A 26,557-nucleotide genomic window follows, 5' to 3' on the forward strand; every position below is an offset into this window, starting at 1 on the left:
GCGCCTGGAGAAGGTTCCTGCTGCAATTCTCCCGGGAGAACGTTCCCGCTGCAATTCTCCCGGGAAGCTCCCTCAGGGGAGGATCCCCCTGCGATCCGAACCGGGCCGGGAAGGGGAGGTGGGATTGAGGAGCTGAGCCCGGCACCCGCAGCAGGAATTTGGCAGCTCCGCTCCCTCTCCTTTCATCCCCACTGCTCCTCCTGCAGCTCCAGCAGCAGATGGCTCAAAAAAAAAAAAAAAAAAAACCAAAAAAAAAACCAAAAACCCAAATGTTTGGAGAGGGAGGTGGAGGGGACTGAAATTTTGGGTATTTTGTAGGGATGGAGATAATGGTGTAAATGATGATTTTCTGGTCACGGGAGAGTAAAGGTGGGTAAGGAATTGTTGTTATTCCCTTGGGATCTTGGCGGTCCTTTGAAATACCTCGAGGATGTTTTGGGGACAGCAAGGAAAGGTTTCCAGGCTGGAGGATGATTTGATGATTTGCTTCCCTGAAGGTTTGGTTTAACTGTCCCCACATCGAATCAAATATTGGGATTTTCCCTTCACAAACTCCATGTTTGGAGCCCCCAGGAGGGACCTGGAGGCAGCCCTGGGGCAGGAGCAGCAGCCAGCAGAAAACTCTGCTCCAAATACCCCAAACCCTGAATATTCCAAGGCAGCAAACCCCTCGTTTGTTAATTTGTTTTGTTGTGAGCGTGGCTGGGAAAACAAAATCCTGGAATGGTTTGGGCTGGGAGGGAGCTGGGCAGGGGGCTTTGCTTCCCGAGGACGAGCTCCCGTTTGAGGGGAAAAGCTGGCTCGGGATGAATTTGGGGGACTTTGGGGACAACGCTTTGGGCCCCCCCCACCCCGCAGGTGCCGAGGTTTGGGGGAGAGGGAAACAATTCCACAGCAGGATGAGGTTTTAATGAGTGCGGGATCAAAAGCAGCCTGGAAAACAAGAGCAGCCTCATCAGGAGCTGCTGCTAACGAGCAGCAGAGCCCGCTCAGGGCTGGGGGAGCTGCTCGCTCGCCGTTGTCAATTGAAAGGCTGAGTTCCTCCTCTCCTCCAAAATCGGCTTTGATGTCTCTCCAATCCAGGTAAAAATAGCAACCCAGCAGATTTCCCGCGATTGAAACCTCCAGGGCAGGGTTTGTTTTAAGCGGTGTTTGTTTTCTCCCAAACAAAAGTGGCTTTTAATCATGGCAGCAGGGACTGAGGGAAGGTTTCTGGAGGTGTTCGGGAGTCGGGGAAGGAAACCTGGGTGGGAAATGTTCAGAGCAGGGAGCTGGGAATGGTTTAAGAAGGGCCTGACCCCGCACAGCAGCAGGAATTCCCTCATGGAAGGGCTGGTCCCTGTGGGTTTGCAGCGAATTTAGGGCTGTGCTGGACTGTCATGGTTTGGGATCTGCGTGCCTCCATCACACAATTCCAGAGTGGGTTTGGGTTGGAAGGACCTCAAAGCTCATCCAGTTCCACCCAGGGACACCTCCCACCGTCCCAGGTGGCTCCAAGCCACTTCCAGCCTGGCCTGGGACACTCCCAGGGATCCAGGGGCAGCCACAGCTGCTCTGGGAATTCCATCCCAGCCCCTCCCCGCCCTCCCAGGGAAGGAAAATCCACCTGAAGGAAAATCCTGCAACCCTCTGGATTCCTGCCTCGGACCTGGAAGGAACCAATTCCCCCACTCTTTCCTACCCGAATATAAAAGAATCAATATTTGATGTATTTCTGTAAGAGGCACCGATATTTTATTTACACAGGAGAATAACTGCTTGACCTCTCTCCACTGGAGGAGCTGTTGAAGGTGGGGATATTTCCCCTCCCCTCCTGCCCCGTTAATTCACGGGGAAGGGGAAGCTGGCACTGCAGGGCTCAGCCTCCCGCTCAGCTTTTGCTGTTCCACCGTGAATCCCACCCGGAGGAGAAGGGCTGCAAATACAAACGCAAATTAAAAAAAATAAAATAAAATAAAATAAAACCAAAACCCCAGGCTCTCCATTGCCCTTCCCGGGAGGATGCTCAGCCTTCCACGGCTCAGGGGTTGCAGGATCCAGCAGCTCTGCCCGTCCCCAGCCCCCGTGCGTCCCCTGGGACACACTGAGGTGACAGAGCCTGAGCGGCTGTGACAGGAGAAAACCTCCAGAGGGGCTGGGCTGAGCCGGGGGGAGCAGGAGATCTGCGAGGGATGGAAACACCCCGGCACCAGCGGGGGAGAACGGATTCTTGATTGGCTGTAAGCAAAAAATGACCATTTCACATCGCAGGCTGTGGCATCCACGTTATTTAATGATTTAAACGGAGCACAAAGCAAGCAGCTCCCCAGAGCTGGCCGAGGCTCCGTGGCAATCTGTGGCACAGCGTTCCTGGTGCTCTCCAGATGGGAAATGGGCTCCACAGGTGCCCCTGGCACGGGCAGAGGGGAGCAGCACCTCGCACCGGTTCCGTGAGTGCTGCACAAATTAAAGCCTCATTAAGTCTCCCCCGTGATTGAGCTGGGCTTTGTCTGCGGCGGGTTTGTTTGGGTTCGTAACAGAGCTGGCAAATCCAGGGAAAAATGAAATAACTGCGTTTTCATCCTCTCCTGATAGGGGAGTTTAATTAGTGCTGCATTTTCAATAACTCTGATCCCGACGTGCCGCAGATCCTTCCTGGATAAGGGGATAATGATTGGAATCCTGTCCTGCAGCCCCGCGCTGGAGGCAGGGCCGCTCCGTTTAATCACGGCGGAGAAACGCTGGCAGCTCTCCGCAGCTCAGCCTCTCCCTAATTACATTTCTGGAGTTTTAGTAAATTGAAAGGGAAAACGCAGGAACAAAATAATTAAACCCGAAGAGGAAGTGAATATTAAAAAGCAGCAGCTAGTTAAAATTCTTGCACACAGCTCCTGTCAGAGCCATGGGTTTAATCAGCTTCCCGCGGAAGTCAAAGTGAGAGGGTGACACCTCCAGACCTGCGGGTACGGCAGCGTTTGGTGTCCCTTGTCACAGGGAAATGCCACCTGCCTGCTGCCATCCAGGCGGGAATTGTCCCTAGAGCTGGGAATTCAGAGCTCTCACTTCACACACGCCAAAATCCCCATCCCAATACCCAAGGTTCAAGCACCTGGAGCTGTTTATTTACCACAGAATCGTGTCCCAGGCACGAAGAGGTGACAGTAGTTCTCCCAGCCACCCAGGGGGACAGAGCTGAGACTTTCGCAAAGGGAGGAGAGGTGAAATTCCACCTCCATTTCCACAGGTGCCCAATTTGATTTTCCACTTCCTGGGAACAAGAGAATTTTGATCAGGAGAACCTGAAAAGGAATTTGACTTCCCCACTGCAGAGCGACCCTTGGCCAGTGCTGGAATAAAGGAGATTTTCTGTTTGTTCTGGTTATGGAGAGGCTGCCGGGGAGGAGGGGGAATCTCTTTGTTGTCTGTAAAACTGGTGCTGTAATTTCCTCTGCTACTTCAGCTCCGAGAGGAGAAACACATCGCTAAAAACCCGCAGCTTAGGTGGGAATATAAAATGGGAATGGAAAAGGGATGAAAGGCGGTTTCCAGGAGAAGTGTGTGGCCAGCGCGGGAATGCAAACACCAGCCCTGCACCTCCCAGAGCCATTTCTTCATCACCTGCTGCTCTGTCACCGCGGGCAGCACTTGGGGACACGAAGGAATGCAGCAGGATCCGAGGATTGCTCGGAGGAGGAGACGCTGGCCAGGAAAACCTGGGACGCTGCAGAGAGCATTCCCAAAAATCCAGGAGCCAGCCGCGGGTGGACGTGGCAGCCCCTGGCCAGGAGGAGCATTTCTCACCTGGGAGAAGGAGAGACAAGGCAGAAATGTTTTGCATTTCCCATTTCAATAAGCGCCCTGGAAGCTGGGTAATTCTGTTCTGGGGGTGCTTTGTGCGTAGTGGAATTAGTGCACCCCGAGGCTGGAGGTGAGGAGGGGGAGGCTCGCTCTGGGTAAGCTTCTCTACAAACCTGCAGGTAATTAAGGACTGGTAACAATGACATCTTTGCTTTAATGGTCACAAAGAAGCAGAGAAGAGCCATTCCAACGAATTAATTGCTTTCTTTGCTAAAAATACATAAATAAGTTAAAAAGTTTTGTATCAGGGTGGGTGTGGAGCGACTTTGTCAGGCACACGGGAGCCTGGGCCAAGAAGAAAGCAAGGCCTGACTCGATAACACTGAAAAACGGGTGGAGTGTTGTTTTTCAGGATGTTTTTGGAGGATCTTGGTAACACTTCCTCACTGAACTGTGAGGGGAAGCAGCACCCGCCATTCCCTCGGGCAGCCAGGCCCTCATGGAGCCGTGAGGGAAGGAGGGATGGCTCCCGCCATTCCCTCGGGCAGCACGTGTCTCCTCATGGAGCCGTGAGGGAAGGAGGGATGGCTCCCGCCATTCCCTCGGGCAGCACGTGTCCCCTCATGGAGCCGTGAGGGAAGGAGAGATGGCTCCCGCCATTCCCTCGGGCAGCCAGGCCCTCATGGAGCCGTGAGGGAAGGAGGGATGGTTCCCGCCATTCCCTCGGGCAGCACGTGTCTCCTCATGGAGCCGTGAGGGAAGGAGAGATGGCTCCCGCCATTCCCTCGGGCAGCACGTGTCCCCTCATGGAGCCGTGAGGGAAGGAGGGATGGCTCCCGCCATTCCCTCGGGCAGCACGTGTCCCCTCATGGAGCCGTGAGGGAAGGAGAGATGGCTCCCGCCATTCCCTCGGGCAGCACGTGTCCCCTCAGGGAGCCGTGAGGGAAGGAGGGATGGCTCCTGCCATTCCCTCAGGCAGGTGTCCCTTCATGGAGCCATGAGGGAGGAGAGACATCTCCCACCATTCCCTCAGGGAGGTGTCCCCTCACGGATCTGTGAGGGGAGGTGGTTCCCACCATTCCCTCAGGCACGTGTCCCCTCATAGAGCCAAGAGGGAAGGAGAGATGGCTCCCGCCATTCCCTCAGGCAGCACGTGTCCCCTCACGGATCTGTGAGGGGAGATGGTTCCCACCATTCCCTCAGAGAGGTGTCCCCTCATGGAGCCGTGAGGGAGGAGAGACATCTCCCACCATTCCCTCACGGAGGTGTCCCCTCACGGATCTGTGAGGGAAGATGGTTCCCACCATTCCCTCACGGAGGTGTCCCCTCACGGATCTGTGAGGGAAGATGGTTCCCACCATTCCCTCAGGCACGTGTCCCCTCACGGATCTGTGAGGGAAGATGGTTCCCACCATTCCCTCAGGCAGGTGTCCCCTCACGGATCTGTGAGGGGATCCCCCATTCCGTCAGGCAGCAGGTATCCCCTCATGGAGCCATTAGAGCAAAACAGCACCCGCCATTTCTTCAGGCAGGCGTCCCCTTATGGAGCCGTGAGGAAAAGGACGATGGCACGCCCAGAAACCTCCCCAGCGACGGGGGGAAAGGCGGTGCCGCCTGCGAGGGCCGCGTGGGGCAGGGCTCTGTGGCGGACATGTGGGCAACTAGAGCGCCGCCCGCGCCGACCCCGCGGTGGAACGGCACCGCGACAGCAGCAGCAGCCGGTGCCGGCCGGGGCCGGCGAGGCCAGACGAGCGTTCATCAGCGGGGAGCAGCGCGGCAGGGCCGCCGGGGCCGCGCCCGCCACCAAGTGACCCGCGTGTGGGAGCGCCGGAGGGACGGGAGCCGCCACAAAGAGCGGCCTGGGACACGACGCATGCGCAGGGGCCGCGCCCCGGCCGCGCGTGCTCGCGGCGCGGGGAGAGGTCTCGCGCGACGGGCGCGCGGCTGGGGGGGGGAAAAAAAAAAAAAGAAAGAAAAAAAGAAAAAAAAAGAAAAAAATAAAAAAGAGAAAAAAAAAAAAAGAAAAAAAAGGCGGTGGGCGTGGCCGGCGGCGTCAGTCCCGCAGTGCGCGTGCGCGGCCGTGAGGGGAGCGCTGGGGCAGCGCCATATCCCGGCCAGCCCCCCCCCAACGCCGCCCCGGCACCGCGCGCATGCGCGCTGAGCTGCTGCGGGCACCTGCGCAATAGTGATCCCCCGGTCGCGCTCGGCGGAGACCGGCCCGGGAGGACATGCTGCCAAATAGTGATCCCTAGCTGCTGGTGGTCTCCTGAGGGGGCTGCGGGGTCCGGGGGCCGTCCCCACACACCGCACCTGCCCGGGCAGCGCTCCCCGCCTCCCTCAGGCCTCCCAGCAGCGCCGCACCGCCGGCGGGGCCGCTCCTCGGGCCGCGAGGTGAGAGCGGAGAGGAAGGAGTTGTGAGGGGAGGGGTGGGGGGGGGGGGGGAGCGCAGGGCCTGAGGGACGAGGGCGAAGGGGGGGTGCGGCGGGGAAAAGTTGGGGAAAAACCTGGAGCGGGGATTCCTGGAGATCGCCAGGCTGGGGCACAGGGGCTGTGGGGTGCCTGGGGCCGGGTGAGGGAGCACGAGTGGGGAACAGCGAAGCGGGCCGGAGTGGGAGCGCTGGGACGAGGAGCGGCAGCATCAGGCCCTGAGGGGTGACAGGTTGTGGCCTGGCCACAGTGTGAGCCCCTTCCCGAGGCAGGGGCGAAGTTGGGCTGGCTGGGAATGGGAGCCGGGCTCGCGGCTGTGCTGCCCAGGCGGGTGTCGGGCCTGTGGTGCTGTTTGGAGGAAATGGTGCATCATCCTGCAGTGTGGAAAGGGAAATAATTCCCTTTCCCGGGGAGCTGGGGCCATCCTGGAGCGCTGCCGCTGCTGCTGCCAAGCATCGTCCGCATTCCTGGTGTTCCAAAGGGGAAACAGAGCGCCTGGAGCGGGAGATGGAGCTGTCTGGGTCTGACAGGAGTTCTGAGAGGGGCAGGAGGATCCCAGGTGTGATGAGCTCTGCTGTCAGCTCTCTCTAACTCAGCATGGCTGAATGTGTTTGTGTTGTGGATCCAGAGCATCGTCCTGACATAAGGAAAAGAAACACTTTTCCCTCATTTCCTCTTTTTTTTTCACTTTGCCTTTGGAGTTCTAAGTGGTGGCTTGTTGCGAAGCCCTGTGAGAGTTTGAAGAATGACACTTATTTACGCTTTATAAAACAGAACTCAAAACCCTAAATAATTTCAGTAAAACACCCACTTGATTTCTCTTTCAGTGACATTTTCCAACCAGCTGCCCAGAACGACTTGGTGTCATTTTCTCCCTTGTTTTGTTGTCACTTGAAGAAAAAACAGATGTTGTTGGTTTGGTTTTTTTTTTTTTTTCCATCTTTTTGTTACTTTATGGGTGGGATTGAGCTCAGGACAGCCCAGCAGCAGAAGGCTCAGAGGGTGTCACCCTGTCCCTGCATCAGCAGGGGACAGTGGCGCAGAACCGTGCCTATCAAATGGAAACTGCTCCCACGTTTGACAGCCTGATTGGCTGGAGTGGAGTTCCTGATATAAAACCACCCCTTTTCTCCCCAAAATCTCGAGGATTTGAGCACAAACACAGGTCGGGGAGGGGGGTTTAAAGTGAGGGCATCACTGCTGGCCCAGCCCACCCTGAAGTGCTTCAAAACCCCACAGTTTCTTGTGCCATCCTTACTCCAGTTTCCCGCTGGTTTCCTGCGGAGGAGTCTCCGGTGCTGCTAAATGTTAAACCAGTTAACTGAGCAGCTCCTGGCCCAGTTTGCACTGGGGTTAATCTGGGAGCTCGCTGAGCCTCTCCTGGGCAGGGACTGGGGGCTGAGCTTGCTCCCAGCGGGATCGTTCTGGGCACGTCCCAGCCTCGCTCCTGGCAGTGCCCAGCACTTCCCCGTGGGGTTTGCTGCTCGCTCCCGCCCGCCTGGGAGCTCGGGATCATCCCAGTCCTGGGGGTTCTCCCTGGCAGCTCGGGCAGGAGCTGCTGCTCCCCGAGCAGCCCGGAGCTGTGCTGCGCTGCGGGAGCTCCACTCCTGGGAATCCCACGGGAGTTCTGTGGGATCCCTGCTCCCCACCCGCTCCGGCTGGATCTGCTGCACGGCTGGAGGGTTATGTAAGATCTCTCTGGCTCCTCAGCCTCGCTCTGCTGGGATTTGCTGCTCGGTGCAGAGAGGAAACGCAGCAGAAACCTGTCGGAAAATGGAGAAAGCCCAAAATAAACAAACGGGGACGGCCAAAACCCTTTTAGTGAGAGAGCTGCTCCTTCGTTCTCAGTCCAGGAGCTGCTGCCGGGAGTTTCTGTGCTTGGAGTTGAGAGCCCTGGAATGAAAACGTGTGGCCAAGTCCAGAAACACCTGATGGGGCAGGAAGCTGCTGTGGGGTGAGGTGTTGGTACCCCCGAGGAGGCAGAGGAGCTGCTGGTGTTCAGAAGCTGATCTGGGAATCAGTTGGATTCTTTTTGTTGTTGTTTTCCTGATTTTAAATGTCCCTTCAGTGCATGCTGTGGGAGGAAGGAGCTGAGTGGTAATTGAGTGTTGAGCTCTCCTCTCTGGTGAGCAGGGACAGGACCCGAGGGCTGTGTCAGGAGGGATTTGGGGTGGATTTTAGAGATTTAGGGTGGATTTTAGGGAAAAGCTCTTCCCCCAGAGAGCAGTGGAGCACGGAACAGCTCCCCAGGGAATGGGCGCATTCCCAAGGCTGCCCAGGGATGGGATTTTGGGATGGCCTGTGCAGGGCCAGGAGCTGTGGGTGATTCCTGTGGGCTTTGTGCTGTTCCACGAGAGGTTCTGGAAGTCTCTGTGCTGCTGTGCACGGCTGAGGAGGAGGAGAGCACGGAGCAGGGATGAGCTGGAACTGGGGGGTGGCTGGGGTTGTTTTGGGGTTTTCCCTCCACGTTTTTGGGGCTGGAAAGGCACCAAAGACCTGACTGTGGTCAGTGCCTGGGGAATTCCTGGGTGTCCTGGGAGGGAATTCTCTGGCTGCAGGCAAGGCTTGCGCTGCTGTGATCTGAGGTGCTGCTGGCCTCACAGCTCCAGGGATTTTTAGACATCTGTGGAGGTCATAAAGTTTATTTTTAGGCATCTGTAGAGTTCATAAAGTCAGGATCATGGCAGGGATTAAACATTCCCATCTGGAAGGTGCTGGTTTGGCCATGAATGCAGCAGAACCCAGGTGGATCTGCTGGTTTTAGAGAAAATAGGGCTGAAATTTTCATATTAAGACCTCGGTTCAGCTTTTCTCAGCCTGTGTTACAGATCCTCCTGGGAAGGTTCTGGTTTAGGATTTAAAAATGGCTTCAGGCACAAACACAAGGTTTAAGTTGTGCATTTGGGGCTGGCTCTGGTGTCACAGTCGGGCTGTGAATTAAACACAGCAATGCTGGGGCTTTGAAAATTGATCCAGCTTGTGATAACAGAAATCATTTTCCAGCAGCAGAGAACGGCCTTGTGCACACCTGGGGCAGAATTAAACACAGCAGAAGTCCAGAGGTTAATCTGAAAATGAGCTAATTTTAGATATTAGGGGTCTTGTGAGGTCAGTAATATTGGTGAAAATACTCTGGAGTGCTCAGGGTACAAACATTTAATTTGATGGCATTCAGGGACATTTTGGGTCGTGTCATGCAGAGACTTTTCACCAGGTGAAATCCCTGCCCGGGATTTCGGGTCCCTGGAGGGGACAGCCCCCCGTGTCCCAGCAGGGCAGAGCTGGCACAGCCCCCGTGGTGGCACCGGCCTGGCAGGGCCAGCAGAGGCTGCAAGGCTCTGAAAGCAGAGCCCGGGTGTGCAGCCAGCCAGGCGCAGCTCCGGAGCTGATCCCAGCCCCTGCACGGGCAGCACCGGGCCTTGGGGAGCGCCCCAGAGTCATCTGTGGGGCTCACACACACAGCTGGGCCTGCTGGGGCATTCCTCCTCTCGGTCCAGCCCAGGGACAGAGCCTCCAGTATCGCTGCAAGTGTGCAAATCTCCTCAGGCTGGGGCCAACCTGAGCCCTGAGCAGAGCAAACAGGGAGGCTTGAGCAGGGAAAGCAGAGCTGGACAGGTACGAGTTTGTTTGCTGTCCTGGGCCAGTGAAAAAGTCATTCAGGAATTTGTGTCGTTTTTGAAGGGTGGCTTTGATTACTGCTCTGCCCACATTGCTGCAGAAATGGGCAGCTCTGCCCTTTCATTCCCTGCCCTTTCTCCCCTTTTTCCTGTTCCAAAGCCAACCTCCTGCTGTCCTTCCCGAGGCTTTGAAGGATGCAGGGAGTAAAGGAGCTTTTCCTGCCTCATCCCTTGTTTTCCTGCTCCATGATCCCGTCCCGCTCCCTCTCCCTGCGCTGTTCCCAGGCACTCTTTGATGCTTTGCTGGCCCCAGGAGCAGCCACTCATCTTTTGAACCCCTCAATTAAAAATCTCCTTCCTTCCCAGCCCGCCCTGAGTTCCCTTTCCGTGAATAAACCTGGCTGGAAGTGGAAATTCCCAGGAATTTCTGCTGCGTTTCTTAGGAGGGAGTTGGTTTATCCTGAGAGGCAGAAAATGACCGATTTTTGGGACAAAAGTCCGGTGATTCCAGAGTCCGTCCCAGGATTGTTTGTTGGGTTTCTGTGCCCACCTGTGGCAGGTGAGGTCTCAGGGGTTTCCCTGCTGGAGGCAGAGCTGAGCTGTGGAGCCGGGAGGGGATTTTGGCAGGACAGGGTGACAAGGGAACATTTCCTGTGCTTCCCCAGGTGCTCTGGCTCTGCCCTCGGATCCAGTGTCTCCATCTGGAAGTGCTTGGGAATGGGGTGAGACTCGCTCTGCTCTGAGCTGTGATTTTAACTCTGTCCCGAGCCAGGAGTTTGTTATTTATAGCCAAGGAGTAGCAAACTCTCACTGTACACAGGGGGCCATAAAATAATATTTTCTGTTTTGTTTCCTGTGTTTTGATATTTCTGCCTGTGCCTGACGTGTGTCCCTGCCTCTCCTGAGCCGTGATATCTGAATTATTTCCCAAATATTTCCCTCAAACCTCTGTGCCTGCTGTGCTTTTCCATGCAGCTGCGGTGCAGAGGTGCCAGCACTGCTGGGGAAGTGACTCCTGGTGACATCTGGAGTGTCCTGAGCAGGCAAGCCCAGCCAGTGGAGAATTCCCTGTGAGGGAGAAGACCAGGAGCTGGTTGTGGCTGGAGGTTTCATTCCCACCTTCTGGCCAGGGATGTGTGGAACTGCTGTTTCAGGGGATTCCAAAGTTATTTTAAGTTGTTTTTATGACTTTTTAAAATCCATCCTTTTAACCCTTCTCAAATACAAGCTGCATTTCCAGAGATCAGAATACCTTGCGTGGCAACGAGTAAAAAAGTGTTAGTTACAAACTAAATCACTGAAATTTACTGCAATTTTAACAACAAAATCCAGTTTCATGGCCTGCTCTCGTGGTTTATTTATTTATTCCCTGCATTTCCTCCTGCTGAAGCCTTTCCATCCCTGACCATCTTGTTGCTCAGCATGCAGACAGGTGGCAAATCCCAAAAACCCTGTCTGCTGCTCCTGCTGGAGGAGTCCGTGACCCCGTTGTATGTGAGGTGCTGCAGGACACAGAGCCGTGAGCAGAAGGCTCAGCCAGGCTCTTCCCTCTGCCAAATCCCTCCGTCCTGGGCTCCAGGCTGGGCTTTGGGGTGCTTTGTGTTGGCTGGAAATGTTTCAGTGAAACCTTGCAGTGTAACATCACGTTTTGAAGGTGTTTAGAGGGAGATCGAACCCCTCGGGTTGGTTTGATTTGTCCTCAGTTCTGATGGTTTCTGTCTCTCTGTGCCCCCCAGGTGCAGCTGAGCCCCCATTCCTTGCTGGTTCCTGATTTCTGTGGTTCCTCTCCCCCCCACCAGGTGCAGCTGAGCCCCCATTCCTTGCTGGTTCCTGATTTCTGTGGTTCCTCTCTCCCAGGTGCAGTTCAGCTCCCATTCCCTGCTGGTTCCTGATTTCTGTGGTTCCTCTCTCCCAGGTGCAGCTGAGCTCTGTTCCCTGCTGATTCCTGATTTCTGTGGTTCCTCTCTCCCAGGTGCAGTTCAGCTCCCATTCCCTGCTGGTTCCTGATTTCTGTGGTTCCTCTCTCCCAGGTGCAGTTCAGCTCCCATTCCCTGCTGGTTCCTGATTTCTGTGGTTCCTCTCTCCCAGGTGCAGTTCAGCTCCCATTCCCTGCTGGTTCCTGATTTCTGTGGTTCCTCTCTCCCAGGTGCAGCTGAGCTCCCAATTCCCTGCTGGTTCCTGATTTCTGTGGTTCCTCTCTCCCAGGTGCAGCTGAGCTCTGTTCCCTGCTGATTCCTGATTTCTGTGGTTCCTCTCTCCAGGTGCAGCTGAGCTCCGTTTCCTGCCCCTGTGCCCTGCCTGATTCCAAGCTGGCGATGTCCAGGGTGCCGAGTCCCCCCCCTCCGGCAGAGATGTCCAGCGGGCCCGTGGCCGAGAGCTGGTGCTACACACAGGTCAGCTGGGCTGGGCTGGGCTGGGGGTGTGCAGGTACACACAGGGGAGTTACACACAGGGCACTTACACACTGCAGTTACACACAGGGGAGTTACACACAGGGAGTTACACACAGGGGAGTTACACACTGCAGTCACACACAGGGGAGTTACACACTGCAGTTACACACAGGGCATTTACACACTGCAGTCACACACAGGGAGTTACACACAGGGGAGTTACACACTGCAGTCACACACAGGGGAGTTACACACTGCAGTTAGACACAGGGCATTTACACACTGCAGTCACACACAGGGAGTTACACACAGGGCATTTACACACTGCAGTCACACACAGGGAGTTACACACAGGGGAGTTACACACTGCAGTCACACACAGGGGAGTTACACACTGCAGTTACACACAGGGCATTTACACACTGCAGTCACACACAGGGCATTTACACACTGCAGTCACACACTGCACTTACACACTACAGTTACACTCTGCAGTCACACACAGGGCACTTACACACAGGGCATTTACACAGGGGAGTTACAGGGCATTTACACTGCAGTTACACACAGGGCATTTACACGGGGGAATTACAGACAGGGCATTTTCACACTGCTGTTACACACAGGGCACTCGCACGGGGGAGTTACACACTGCAGTTACGCACTCTAGTTAAACACAGCAATCACACACTGCAGTTACACACTCTAGTTACACACAGCAGTTACACACACTAGTTAAACACAGCAATCACACACTGCAGTTACACACTCCAGTTACACACTATAGTTACACACTCCAGTTACACACCACACACAGCAGTCACACACTCTAGTTACACACAGCAGTTACACAGCAATCCCAGCAGTTACTCAGCAGTTACACAGCGGTTACACACTGCTGTTGTCACTCAGGAGCAGCCGGTGCCCTTGGCAGCCATTCCCGGCACGCCCGGAGCTGGGGGCTGCACTTTGTCCCTCTGGGATGGGCAGGGCTGACCCTGAACTCTGTTCTCTCCATCCAGATCAAGGTGGTGAAGTTCTCCTACATGTGGACCATCAACAACTTCAGCTTCTGCCGGGAGGAGATGGGGGAGGTCATCAAGAGCTCGACCTTTTCCTCTGGAGCCAACGACAAACTCAAGTGGTGAGGCCCAGGGAGAGAGGGAGAGGGGTTCTTCGTCCCAGCTGGGCTGGGACAGGGGAATCCATGAAAACATGGTTGTCCTGCACGTGGAAGCCCTGATGCCTCAGCATTGTTTGCGCACAAACCAATATTTACCCTCAAAACAGATTTCTGTGACGAGCCCAGGTGAGGCCGTGAGGGTGCACAGCCCAAATCACCCCCCCAGTTCCAGCCCCTCATACTCCATGGGGCTCAAAAGTGAATTTTTCCTGCTGTGAATTCCCTTTCTGTGAGTGGCAGCTTTTTGTGGCCGTGGAGAGCTCAGGGATGAGGGAAGTGCCAACGTCCTCTCACTGCTCCTGCCCAGGAGCTGCTGCCTCTTCTGGGTGACCTCATTTGGGGCCTTTCCCTGTCCTCTAAACCTTCCTTATCTTCCCTGAGGCCTCAGTCATTTCCAGTAACTCAGAGTGGACTTTGCTCAGAGCCCGTGTCTGCTCTGAGCTGTGTCCTGGTGCATCCATGGGCTCTGATTCCTTGTTTTACCCTGCTGCTGAGGGGTTCAGAATTGCCCTTTTCAGCAGCACTGGTGGGAAAGCAGCCCCTGGATGAATTGTATCCATGGGATACAGTGTGAGTTCCCTCCTTTGGGCGGCAGAGCTGTGCTTTCCTTGGCCTGCCTTTGTTCCTGTCACCTTTGTCCCCTCTGCTCTCAGCCCTCCCTGGAACATCTGGATCTGTGGATTTGGTCCCTGTGTGGGAGCTGTTCATTATCTGTCTGCTTTTTGTTCTTGGTGGATTCTGTGTCATGTTTCAGGTCATGGAAGAGCCTCTTCCTGCCTTTTCTTCACACAGGAGGAGTTTTTCCTTTTAACCTTTGTGGTTTTTTTTTTTTTTTTTTTTTGGTTTTTTTTTTTGTTGAAGAACCACCAGCCTTCCAGAAATCCCTTGTTCCTTGCAATTGCCTCCTGTGGAATTTTATCAACCATTTCTCTGCGTTTGTTGCACTTCCCCAAGGCCGTTGCCTCAATTTTATTTATTTCACTTTCCTTTTGTGAGGATTGGTATCCAGGGGGCTTCTCAGTGATTTCTCAGTGATTCCAGCCCTTCTCCCTGCTCTTTTCCCTAGGGATTTGGTGGGCTGCCATAATTCCTGGGTGTTTTTCTCAGTGTGGGGGTGCAGCTGTACCCCATCTCTGCTCCTTTCAGCCCCCGTGCTCCCCTGTGGCTCAGGGATTGTTATCAGCCCTTGTTTGCTGTGCAGATGTGAAAATCCCACCGTGCCCTTCCTGCAGAGCATCCCTGACCTGCCAGCATTCCCAACCCCCCTTTTGCAGGTGTTTACGTGTGAATCCCAAGGGGCTGGACGAGGAGAGCAAGGATTACCTGTCCCTGTACCTGCTGCTGGTGAGCTGCCCCAAGAGCGAGGTCAGGGCCAAGTTCAAGTTCTCCATCCTCAACGCCAAGGGAGAGGAGACCAAGGCCATGGGTGAGTGAGACCCCTCTGGGGGAGGGAAACCGTGCCTGGGTTGAGTGAGACCTCCCCCTGGGGTGAGTGAGACCCCCCCTGGGGGAGGGAAACCCCTCCAGGGGTGAGTGAGACCCCTCTGGGGGAGGGAGACCGTGCCTGGGGTGAGTGAGACCTCCCCCTGGGGTGAGTGAGACCCCCTCTGGGGGAGGGAGACCCCTCCAGGGGTGAGTGAGACCCCTCTGGGGGAGGGAAACCGTGCCTGGGGTGAGTGAGACCCCTCTGGGGGAGAGAAATCCCTCCAGGAGTGAGTGAGACCCCTCTGGGGGAGAGAAATCCCTCCAGGGGTGAGTGAGACCCCTCTGGGGGAGAGAAATCCCTCCAGGGGTGAGTGAGACCCCTCTGGGGGAGAGAAATCCCTCCAGGGGTGAGTGAGACCCCTCTGGGGGAGAGAAATCCCTCCAGGGGTGAGTGAGACCCCTCTGGGGGAGAGAAATCCCTCTGGGGGTGAGTGAGACCCCTCCAGGGGTGAGTGAGACTCCTCTGGGGAAGGGAAACCATGCCTGGGGTGAGTGAGACCCCTCCAGGGGTGAGTGAGACCCCCCCTGGGGTGACTGAGACCCCTCTGGGTGGGTGAGACCCCTCCTGGGATGAGCTGGGCCAGGGTTTGGGGTTTGCTGTGCCCCTGGCCCGGGTTAAGCCAGGCCTATCCCGCAGAGAGCCAGCGCGCCTATCGCTTCGTGCAAGGCAAGGACTGGGGCTTCAAGAAGTTCATCAGGAGAGATTTCCTGCTGGACGAGGCCAACGGGCTCCTGCCAGATGACAAACTGACCCTGTTCTGTGAGGTGAGCCCTGCTGCAGCCCCACACAGCTCCCCAGCCCAGGCAGGGCCGAGCCTTCCCTCACCCCGCTCTCACGGGGTCGGGATCACTGCGGGGTGCTCTGACCCTGGGCTTCTCTGCTCTGCCTGTGCCTTTTTCCCTGCCTGGTCCATCCCTCTGCCTTTTGGCTGCTTCCTGCTTGGCTTTTCCCCGGAGTGGTGGTGGGAATTGGGCGGGTTTGAGGATCACTTCTGGTGCTTTGGCGTTCCCATCCCTCTGTTTGTGCTCCTTGATTTGGGGCTTGCTTAGGATAATCACAGCCTGGATCTGCACTGGGAACTGCCCTGCTCAATAAAAGTGAGCTTCTCTTTATTTCCTTCAATGTGTCTGCACAGCCAGCAAAGAGAAAAATCTGAGAAAAGGGGATTTTGCAGTAATCACCATTTTCTGGTCATTGTGTTTGTGTTTTTCTACAACATCATTATTATTTCATTTGTGCTATTCCAGGCAAAGATGCAGCCAGTTATTTCCAAACCCAGAGATTTAAGTTGAAAAACCTTAATGAGCAAATAGGAACTCTAATTTAATGTCTTCAGAGCTTCTTCTGCCTCACTCCCATTGTCTTTTTAACTGCAAACCCTCTCCTGGAGCTGTTTTTTTTTTTATTTTTTTCGGTTTTTTTTTTGCCAGAAGAGAGCAGAACAAGTTGTTCTCTCCTTGCATCTCTCCTGCACTTTTTTTTCTGGGAGTCTTTTCTTTTGCTGTGTTTTCTTTCAGGAATAAAAGAAGGGCTTCAAAGTCCTTTGACAGCTGGGATTTTTGGGGGGTTTTTGGGGTGGGTTTTTTTTCAGGTTTTGGCCATCATAATCATGCACATGTTTAAATGAGCAAACATCTCAAGGATGTTTGATCAGCAGCAGAAATTCCTGGGGATGGAGGGAGCCCTTCCTTGAGCACAAAATTGGAGGAGAAAGGAGAGTCTGGCATGGCAGAAACAAATCCTTACCTAGTTTGGCATCCAAGGCTGGGATCCTTTTCTTTTCTTTTCTTTTCTTTTCTTTTCTTTTCTTTTCTTTTCTTTTCTTTTCTTTTCTTTTCTTTTCTTTTCTTTTTTTCTTTTCTTTTCTTTTCTTTTCTTTTCTTTTCTTTTCTTTTCTTTTCTTTTCTTTTCTTTTCTTTTCTCCTTCTCTTCCTGCTTCCCCTCTCCTTTCCCACCCTGTGGAGCTTCCCTGGCTGTCCTTGCTGTCCCTTGGCTACTAGTCCTGAACAGAACTGGAATTTACCTTGGGCTGGGCAGAAAATCCAGGGAATGGCCTCACTTCTGCTTCCCCTCCATCACTCCTGATCGCAGCAGGGCACAATTAATCCCTGAGCTTTGCTAATTGGCCTCTGCTGCAGCTGTGGTTTACCCAGGTTTAACCCAGGTGCTGCACAGGCTCCCAACGAGGCCCTTCTGGAGGAGATTCCTCACCTCTGGAGCAGGGATTGGGAATCTGCCTCCTCCAGATCTCCCTCACTGTCTGCCAAAACCTGGGGTTTGTTGAACTCAGTCTGGGGTGGGCTTTAATTGTGTTGCAGAATATTTAGCTCTCCTGGAAGGAGAAGCAGGAGGGCACTGAGGGGTCAGCCCCTGCCCCTGTGGGGTCTGTGCTGCGCTCTGGGAGCTCTGTGTATCCCTCATTTCCCCTGGAGTGGTGGCTGTTGCATTATTGATTGGGGAGGTTTCACAAGGATGGAAGGAAAAACTGGGTCAGGTGTGGTGTCTGGAAAAAATCAGGAAAGAGCAAAAATCCGATTCCACTTCCTTCAGAAGCCTCCTCCTGAATTGCATGGATGTGCTGTCAGTGTGGGGCTGGGAGGGAAATCTGCTGCTGGGGTTTGGGATGGACACCCAAATCCCAAACCTGCTGCAGGGATCTCTGCAAAGGATCCTTTAAAAGTGGGGAATTTTTAACCCCCCGGTGCCTGGGGTTGCGCGGCGGGGCTGCCCTGGAAGCCAAGCCTGCTGCAGGGCCGGGGCAGCGTGTGAGTGTCCCTGTCCCCAGGTGAGCGTGGTGCAGGACTCGGTGAACATCTCGGGGCAGAACACCATGAACATGGTGAAGGTGCCCGAGTGCCGCCTGGCCGACGAGCTGGGCGGGCTCTGGGAGAACTCGCGCTTCACCGACTGCTGCCTCTGCGTGGCCGGCCAGGAGTTCAAGGGCCACAAAGCCATCCTGGCAGGTGGGTGTGCCCTGGGACTGCCCTGGGGGCGTGGGACACAGCGGGGAGTGGTTTGGGAATGGTTTGGGATGGAGGGAATGGAGGGAGTGGTTTGGAATGGGGGAATGGAGGAATGGTTTGGGATGGAGGGAATGGAGAGAGTGGTTTGGAATGGGGGAATGGTTTGGGATGGGGGGAGTCGTTTGGGATGGGGGAATAGAGGGAGTGGTTTGGGATGGAGGGAATGGGGGAATAGTTTGGGCTGGGGGAATGGTTTGGGATGGAGGGAATGGAGAGAGTGGTTTGGAATGGGGGAATGGTTTGGGATGGGGGGAGTCGTTTGGGATGGAGGGAATGGGGGAATGGTTTGGAATGGAGGGAATGGAGGGGAATGGTTTGGGATGGAGGTAATGGATGGATTGGTTTGGGATGGGGGAATGGAGGGAGTGGTTTGGGATGGGGGAATGGAGGGAGTGGTTTGGGATGGGGGAATGGTTTGGGATGGGGGAGTCGTTTGGGATGGGGGAATAGAGGGAGTGGTTTGGGATGGAGGGAATGGGGGAATAGTTTGGGCTGGGGGAATGGTTTGGGATGGAGGGAATGGGGGGAGTGGTTTGGGATGGAGGGATTGGTTTGGGAATAGGAGGGAACGGTTTGGGCTGGAGGGATTAGGGGTGTGGAGGGAATGGGAGAATGAGGGAGGAGTGATTTGGGATGGAGGCAATGGTTTGGGATGGAGGGAGCTCAGAGCTCATCCGTGGCAAGGACACCTTCCACAATCCCAGGGTGCTCCCAGCCCCATCCAGCCTGCCCTGGGACACTTCCAGGGATCCAGGAGCAGCCACAGCTCCTCTGGGAATGCCATTGCCCCGGGCAGTCCCTGGTGGGAAGTGCTGGGAGCTGGGGAGGTGCTGGCAGCAGCCCGCAGCCCTTCCCAGAGGATGCAGCATTCCCAGCGAGTTCCGTTCCCCCCGCAGCGCGCTCCCCGGTGTTCAGCGCCATGTTCGAGCACGAGATGGAGGAGAGCAAAAAGGTGAGAGCCAGGGGAGGAGCACCCCCAGCAGGGAAAGGCCCTGCTCAGGTGGTCCCCGTGTGCCTCTGGCACTGCAGCTGCTCCTCGCCTCTCGCACAGGGGCACCTCCCTGCTCCTGCAGGGAGCAGGGGAAGAGGGATCCGGGATCAGCTGTCCCTTTGTTCCCTCGGGAAGGAGCCTGGGGGAGACAGGGGGAAGTGGAGAATGAGGGATACAGCTTGGAGTTGTTCTTGCTCCATCCACATATTTCCTTTCCCCCCTTCCTTTCCCCCCTTCCTTTCCCCCCTTCCTTTCCCCCCTTCCTTTCCCCCCTTCCTTTCCCCCCTTCCTTTCCCCCCTTCCTTTCCTCCCCCTTTCCCCCCCTATTTTTCCCTTTCTTTCTCAAGTTCAACTCCTTGTAACCGATTTCCCTGTGGCACTGAAGGGTTTTGGGGCAGGAGGAGCCCTGGAGCCCCTGGGCAGACCCCAAAAGGCTCCCTTTTCCCCCTGCAGAACCGGGTTGAGATCAACGACGTGGAGCCCGAGGTTTTCAAGGAAATGATGTGTTTCATTTACACTGGGAAGGCCCCAAACCTGGACAAGATGGCTGATGACCTGCTGGCAGCTGCTGACAAGGTAAACTCGGGATTTATGGGTGCTGGGGGAGCTGGAATGCCATGGGAGTTCCTCTCCCCAGTGCTCCCAGAGCCCTGGGATGGGCAGGTTCCTCAGAGCTGAGGCTTCCAGGGAAACCTGGGAACACACCTGGCCCAGCAGATTGACAGAGAACACACCTGGAGCTGCACAGCTGGAGATCCACCAGGGATTTCTGTCTCCACTGCTCATTTTTGAGCATTTTTTGAAGCTTCCAGAGGACTCTGCTGCAGATTTTCCCATTAAACCATCAGGAATTTTTGCTCTACTGCTCATTTTTAAGGATTTTTTGGAGCTCCCAGAAGAGCCTGCTCAGCATGATCCGAGCTGGGCTGAGGAGACAATTACAGAGCAGACCCAGGGATGTTTTTCCATGTGGTTATTCCCAAATCCCCAGAGCAGTGCTGAATCTGGACAAACAGTTCTCCTCCTGTCCTGCCTCCTGCCAGCTCTGAGGCTCTGGAAATCCAGGAGTGGGAAATGGTGTTGGTTTTCCTGCTGCAGTGCCAGTCCCTGCTGCTCCTGGGAGCTGCTGGAATTCCCTGGGACTCTACTCCCTCCCCTTTGCAGCCCCAGAGATGGGAGTGAGAGCTCTGTTAACCCCTGAAAATCCATAATTTACCACCCAAACTATTCCCTTTTTCTTATTTTTTTCCCTTAGAAGTGACTCAGTGCTAGGGAAAGATCCAATCTGGAGCCCGAATCCCGGGATTCCGACCTGCTCCTGAGATTCTCCTGGGCTGGGGGCTTTGGGCTGGGGGTGCTTTGTGCCCCTTTGTGTCCCTGGGCTCCATCCCAGGGCTGGAAAAGCTCCATTCCAGCCGGGATTGAGGTGGGAATCAGAACCAGGAGATTCCAGGAGTGGTCACAACCATCCCCACATTTATCCAATATTCCAAGGTACTGACTGGAGGAGCAGCACTTAAGGCAGGGAGAGCTTTAATTCTGACTTTCCTGCCTTTTAACACAGCTTTGCTTTCCCTTTCCAGCTCATTGTGTGCCTTAAAAGCAGGAATAAAAAACTCCTCCATGAAAGCACATAAAGCAACCAATATTTACCCCCGGGGACTGAAGCAGCTCCCTCAGAGCTCTGCTGTCTCTTAGGAAAAAGCTGTAATTGGCCCAAAACCAAGCAAAATTCAACTTCAGGAGCTCTGGGTGCAGGAGGCTGGGGGGAGCTGACGTGGAATTAAAAAAGGAGGAAGGGGAAATGTTGCTGCTGAGAGCCCACAGTGGCCACTCGGGGCCAACAATGTAATTAAAAATGAGTTATTTGTAGCAAGAATGGAACTAAAAAGTGGATACATGGAGGAGAATGTTCCATCTCCAGCAGGAGAGTGCCCAGCTTTATTTGTTATATTTCGAGGCTCTGACAGGCAATTATCCAAACTCATGGCTGGCCCCATAAACTGCTTTATTTATTGAGACAGATTAGCAAAGAAATTTGATTTGCCCTCTCAATTTGCCAGAGAAAACTCCGAGTGCTCTGCCTCTGTTATGAGCCAGGCTTCAGGGCTTCACAAGCTGGAATTCTGCTTTTAAATCCAAACCTAACGGGGAAATCTCAGTCAGAACCTAAAATCAGTCAGTCATAAATCAGTTGATGGTGATGGAGCTGATCCCATGGCTAAGATCCCACAAATGGATCCCAGCTCAGGGCACAGAACATTCCTGGGTACAAACCTGGAGTGGAGGAGCACAGCCTGAGGATTCCCACCCCCCTGAGGTGTTCCCTGCTGTAATTCCATGGTTTTGTCCCCAGTATGCCCTGGAGAGGCTGAAGGTGATGTGTGGGGGTCCCTGGGCATAGCCAGGTGTAATTCCAGGTGTAATTCCATGGTTTTGTCCCCAGTATGCCCTGGAGAGGCTGAAGGTGATGTGTGGGGGTCCCTGGGCATAGCCAGGTGTAATTCCAGGTGTAATTCCATGGTTTTGTCCCCAGTATGCCCTGGAGAGGATGAAGGTGATGTGTGAGGGTCCCTGGGCATAGCCAGGTGTAATTCCAGGTGTAATTCCATGGTTTTGTCCCCAGTATGCCCTGGAGAGGATGAAGGTGATGTGTGAGGGTCCCTGGGCATAGCCAGGTGTAATTCCAGGTGTAATTCCATGGTTTTGTCCCCAGTATGCCCTGGAGAGGCTGAAGGTGATGTGTGAGGATGCTCTCTGCAGTAACCTGTCCGTGGAGAACGCAGCTGAGATCCTGATCCTGGCTGACCTGCACAGTGCAGACCAGCTCAAAACCCAGGCCGTGGACTTCATTAATTAGTGAGTAATTGCTCCAGGATGGACAAACCCTTCCCTTCTCCCCCCCCTTTCCCCCCCTTTTTTCCCCTTTTTCCCCTTTCCCCCCCCTTTCTCCCCCTTTTTCCCCTTTTCCCCTTTCCCCCCCATTTCCCCCCTGTTATCCCAGTCCCTAATCCCAGTTTGCTCCCTGTTATCCCAGTCCCTGATCCTGGTCCCCATTCCCAGTTATCCCAGTCCCTCACCCCAGTCCCCATTCCCGGTTATCCCAGTCCCTGATCCCAGTTTGCTCCCGGTTATCCCAGTCCCTGATCCCAGTTTGCTCCTGGTTATCCCAGTCCCTGATCCCAGTTTGCTCCCAGTTATCCCAGTCCCCATTCCCGGTTATCCCAGTTCCTGATCCCAGTTTGCTCCCGGTTATCCCAGTCCCCATTCCCAGTTATCCCAGTCCCTGATCCCAGTTTGCTCCTGGTTATCCCAGTCCCTGATCCCAGTTTGCTCCTGGTTATCCCAGTCCCTGATCCCAGTTTGCCCCTGGTTATCCCAGTCCCCATTCCCAGTTTTCCCAGTCCCTGATCCCAGTTTGCCCCTGGTTATCCCAGTCCCCATTCCCGGTTTTCCCAGTCCCTGATCCCAGTTTGCCCCTGGTTATCCCAGTCCCCATTCCCAGTTTTCCCAGTCCCTGAGGCCGGCCCTGTCTGTGTTGCAGCCACGCCTCGGACGTGATGGAGACGTCGGGCTGGAAGTCCATGGTGGTGTCGCACCCGCACCTGGTGGCCGAGGCCTATCGCTCGCTGGCCTCGGCGCAGTGCCCGTTCCTGGGCCCGCCCCGCAAGCGGCTGAAGCAATCCTAAAGCCCTGCCACCCTCATCCCGAGCTTTTCTGGAAGCGGCCCCAGCTGCTGCTGCCGCTGCTGCCCAGCCCTTGACCACCGGGGAGCCGGCGAGGCCTGTGGAGCTTGGACTCTGTTGCTGGGGGGAAGAGGCTGCTCCGTGTGACATCCAGACTTTGTCCAACAGCACCGAGAAACTTTGGGAAAAGGGGGGAGGGTGGGCTCTGGGGCTGTTCCTGCGATTCCCTGTGTCTGTGTGTTCCCTTGCACCCGCCTGAGGCCCTCCAGGATCCGGCTGTTCCCCCGGCACTCCCGGCCCGGGGCTCTGTGTGTGTGGGATGCCGGGGGCAGAGGACTCTGCTCGCTTTGGGAGGAGCGAAGGCAGAAGTTCCACCGAGGTTTTGGGGAGGAAACCTCCAGGAGTATTTATGGCAAACGTTCCGAAAGTCCTGGCAGCCGAGCTGAGCTGGATGTGCGTGTGCCCCGCTGCCCTCGGCCAGGAGACGAATTTGCTGTTTTAGCACTTGTGTGTCCACTGCAAACACAAAAAATGGTTCAAAACCCCCTTTTTCTATGAAATGCCAGCTCGGAGCGCGAGGGGCGGTGACGGCTGTGCTGGGAGAGGACTGCAGACCCCTCGAGCCGAGAGCAGCACCGACGGTTTCTGTTTTACACAGCGTGGGAAATGCTCTGGGCATTTTTCCCTGCTCTGTTTCCCCGTTCCTCCCTCTTTTTTTAACGAAAGAAAAAAAAAAAAACAACCAAAATCCCCCCCAGGACGAATTTCACTCTTGCTGACGGCTGCGTGCGACGTCCCTGAGTTGCTCCGTGATTCTTACACTGTTTGTACCTGGTCTGGCTGTCTGGGGCCAGCCCTGTCCCTTTCTATTTAGTCACTTCTTACAGCAGAGATGTTTCAATAGCTGGGAACTCTTTTTGTTTTTCTTTTGGAAAATATAAATAATTCCTATTTTGTACCCTGTGGTATCTCTGGCCTTTTCTTTTCCTTGTTGTTTTTTAAATTCTCTTCCGTTTTTAAGCCTCCTCAGGTTCTCTTCACTCTGCCGTGTCCTGCTGGTGCCCTGAGGTTCCTGGAAGCCAGGGGAGATTCCTTTGGGAATGTTGCACGGGGAATTGCAATACAAATCTGTTGTTTCTCCTTGCAGGTGAGGCCAAAATTCCAGAGTTTTTAATGATTCCTGCGGGATTCCAGCTCTGGGTCCTTCCCTTCACCTGCACCTGTCGGGAGGTGAGGAGGGAGAGCTGGACAATCCTAATGGGGGATTCAGGATTAGGGATGGCTGGGATGAGGGAATGTTGGGATGTTCCTCGGCCAGGAATGTTGGGATGAGCCCCAAATCCCTTGGGAAGGGAATGGGAGCAGTTCCAGAGGGATCTGAGCTTGAATGCCCGGACTGGGCAGGGGATGGATCCTAGGGAATGGATCAGGGATCTCCTGTCCCAGATTTTCCATCCCTGGAGGAAGGAGAGTTCCTCTCCCTCCCTTTTCCACACCCAGGGGCTTCAGGGATCTCATCCCCGGCATTCCCTGGCAGCGTGTCCTGGGAATATCTCCCAAAATGCTGAGGAGGGGCTGGGATGGAATTCCCAGAGCAGCCGTGGCTGCCCCATCCCTGGGGGTGTCGCGGGGACAGAGGGAGGTGTCCCTGGATGGCTTTAAGCTCCCTCCCATCCATCCCAAAGCGTTCCCTGCTGTTGTCCCGAGTCAATCCCGGGTTTCCGTGTCCCTGGTTTTGGTGTCAGCTGGAGCCGCCTGCTCCCGCCCCTGCCCCCTCCCACAGCCAGAGGCAACTCCAGCCTGTCCGGATCCTGATCCCCGATCCTGAGCGATCCCTGATCCCCGCGGGGCTGCTGCTGCAGGGCTGGCCAGGACAGGGAGCAGCTGGAGCTGGGAATTCCACAGGCACAGGGAACATTTACCAGTCAGCTTTTCAGAGGAGCCACGCTGAGCCTGGGCCTTGTGCTCCTGCTTTGAATTCTGCCTTTGAATTCCTGCTCCTCCCTTTCCTCAGGGATCAGACAGGGACCTTTCATCCCCCTGGGCCATCTTTGATGTGCCTCCTTCTCCCTGCTCTGCCCTGGATCCCTGGGGCAGCTCCAGGGATCCCTGAATCCCCCAGGAACGGATCCCTGGATCCCCTAGGAATGGCTCCCCGGATCCCTGAATCCCCTAGGAATCATCCATGAATCCCCCAGGAATGGATCCCTGAATCCCCCAGGAACAACTCCAGGGATCCCTGAATCCCTAAATGGCTCCTTGGATCCCCGAATCCCCTAGGAATGGATCCCTGAATCCCCCAGGAATAGATCCCTGAATCCCTGGAATGGATCCCTGGATCCCTGAATCCCTGAAATGGCTCTCTGGATCCCTGAACCCCCAAGGAATGGATCCCTGAATCCCCCAGGAACAGATCCCTGGATCCCTGAACCCCCTAGGAATGGATCCCTGAATCCCTGGATCCCCTGGGAACAGATCCCTGGATCCCTAGAATGGATCCCTGGATCCCTGCCCTGTCCCTGCTCCCAACTCCAGCCCCTCAGAGCATCCAACCCCGGACACTTTTCCCTGGATTTGTCCCCATTTGTCCCCGTTTGTCCCAGGTGTTTCCTGGGGGATTTTCCTGGCTGTGGGAGCTCTCCCAGGAAAGGGGATGGAGCAAATTTTGATTTGATTTCATTTTTTTTGGACTCCATTTCTGAAGCTTTCTCCTCTTCCTGGGATTTATTCTCTGAAATTCTCCCTCTCCCTCCATTTTCCTTCATCTCCGTCCTGGTGTCCCAAATCCCCCTACTTGTTCCCAGTGACTTTCTTTGGAGTTAATTTAATATGAAGACATTTAATTAAATGAGAGAGGGTTTGGTTGGGTTTATTTGTTCTTTCCTGACCTGCTGCCCACTTTGCTCCTTGGCTGCAGTTCCAGGCTCAGGCTGCAGGAAAATTGGCAATCCCAGATTCTTGGGTGTGTTTGATACCAATTCAATTGAAATATAAATATAAATTTCATTTTAACTTAATTTAATATAAAGCTGGGGGTGCTGTGGATGCACAAAAATGGGGGGAGACTACCCTGAGTGGGGCAGGAAAATGAAACTGGGAAAAAACAGGGAAAAATAAAAGAGCAGCACATGAAATAATTGGAGAAATAAGTGGCCTGGGAGGCTTTTGGAAAATAAACTGGATAAATAAAGCAGGAGCCGCTCCGTAGGATTTGGCTTTTTGAAGTTTCCTGGGCAAAGCGTGGGCAGGGAAATCCAGCCCAGCTTTGGTTCAAGTGGAATTGGGATTTCTGCTGCTCCTTCCGTCGGATTCCGTCTGTGGGACTGAATTATTCAAATCCCTGGAGGAGCTGTGTTAATTGAGGGAGTAAATTGGGAAGGGGAGAAGAGGGGAATTACGACATGGAATGAGAAGGAATCCTGGGAAGGAAGGGATGGGACCAAGGGCTCCTCTTGGAAATAATAACAATAACAATAACAATAATAATAATAATAATAATAATAATAATAATGATAATAATAATAATAATACCACCATCATCATTATCATCATTATCATTATTTATTGTTATTCTTATCTATTGATATATTAATATATTTTATTTTTATTCTTTTATTATTTTTATATTATTTCTTTATTTATTCTTGCCCTCTTGCTCCCAGCAGCAGCTCAGATCCCCGGATCCCTGATTCCCCCAGGAACAGCGGGAAGAGGCAAGGATTTCATCCAGCTGGTGGGGGATAAACTGGCCAAACTGGGAGAACTGGGACAGCCCCAGCCCTCGGAGCAGGGATGAGGTCCTGGAGATCCCTCTGGATTTTTTGCCTGCATTCCTTGGCAAATTCTGATCCCTGAACAAAAAAAAAACCAAACAAACCTGGCTGTTCTTCCCAGAGCTCTCTCCAGGCTCAGCAGTTCCCCCCTGCTGAGGATTTTTGGGACGGATGGAGTTTCCCAATGGATTTGTTTGGGTG

The 26,557-nt window shown here is 54.5% G+C and overlaps 1 protein-coding gene across 1 annotated transcript; it reads left to right on the top strand.

Annotated features, from left to right (window-relative positions):
* The first annotated feature begins 5,880 nt into the window (after positions 1-5,880).
* Positions 5,881-23,541, top strand: SPOP (speckle type BTB/POZ protein). The gene is made up of 10 exons (XM_068211960.1): positions 5,881-6,168; positions 12,083-12,214; positions 13,237-13,358; positions 14,672-14,823; positions 15,520-15,647; positions 17,669-17,846; positions 18,803-18,858; positions 19,351-19,473; positions 21,614-21,756; positions 22,442-23,541. Exons 2-10 carry the CDS (start codon positions 12,137-12,139, stop codon positions 22,584-22,586), a joined length of 1,125 nt encoding a protein of 374 aa, XP_068068061.1. The 5' UTR covers positions 5,881-6,168; positions 12,083-12,136; the 3' UTR covers positions 22,587-23,541.
* The last annotated feature ends 3,016 nt before the right edge of the window (positions 23,542-26,557 follow it).

This window comes from Anomalospiza imberbis, chromosome 22 (genome assembly GCF_031753505.1).
Source record: "Anomalospiza imberbis isolate Cuckoo-Finch-1a 21T00152 chromosome 22, ASM3175350v1, whole genome shotgun sequence".
Lineage (NCBI taxonomy): Eukaryota > Metazoa > Chordata > Aves > Passeriformes > Viduidae > Anomalospiza > Anomalospiza imberbis.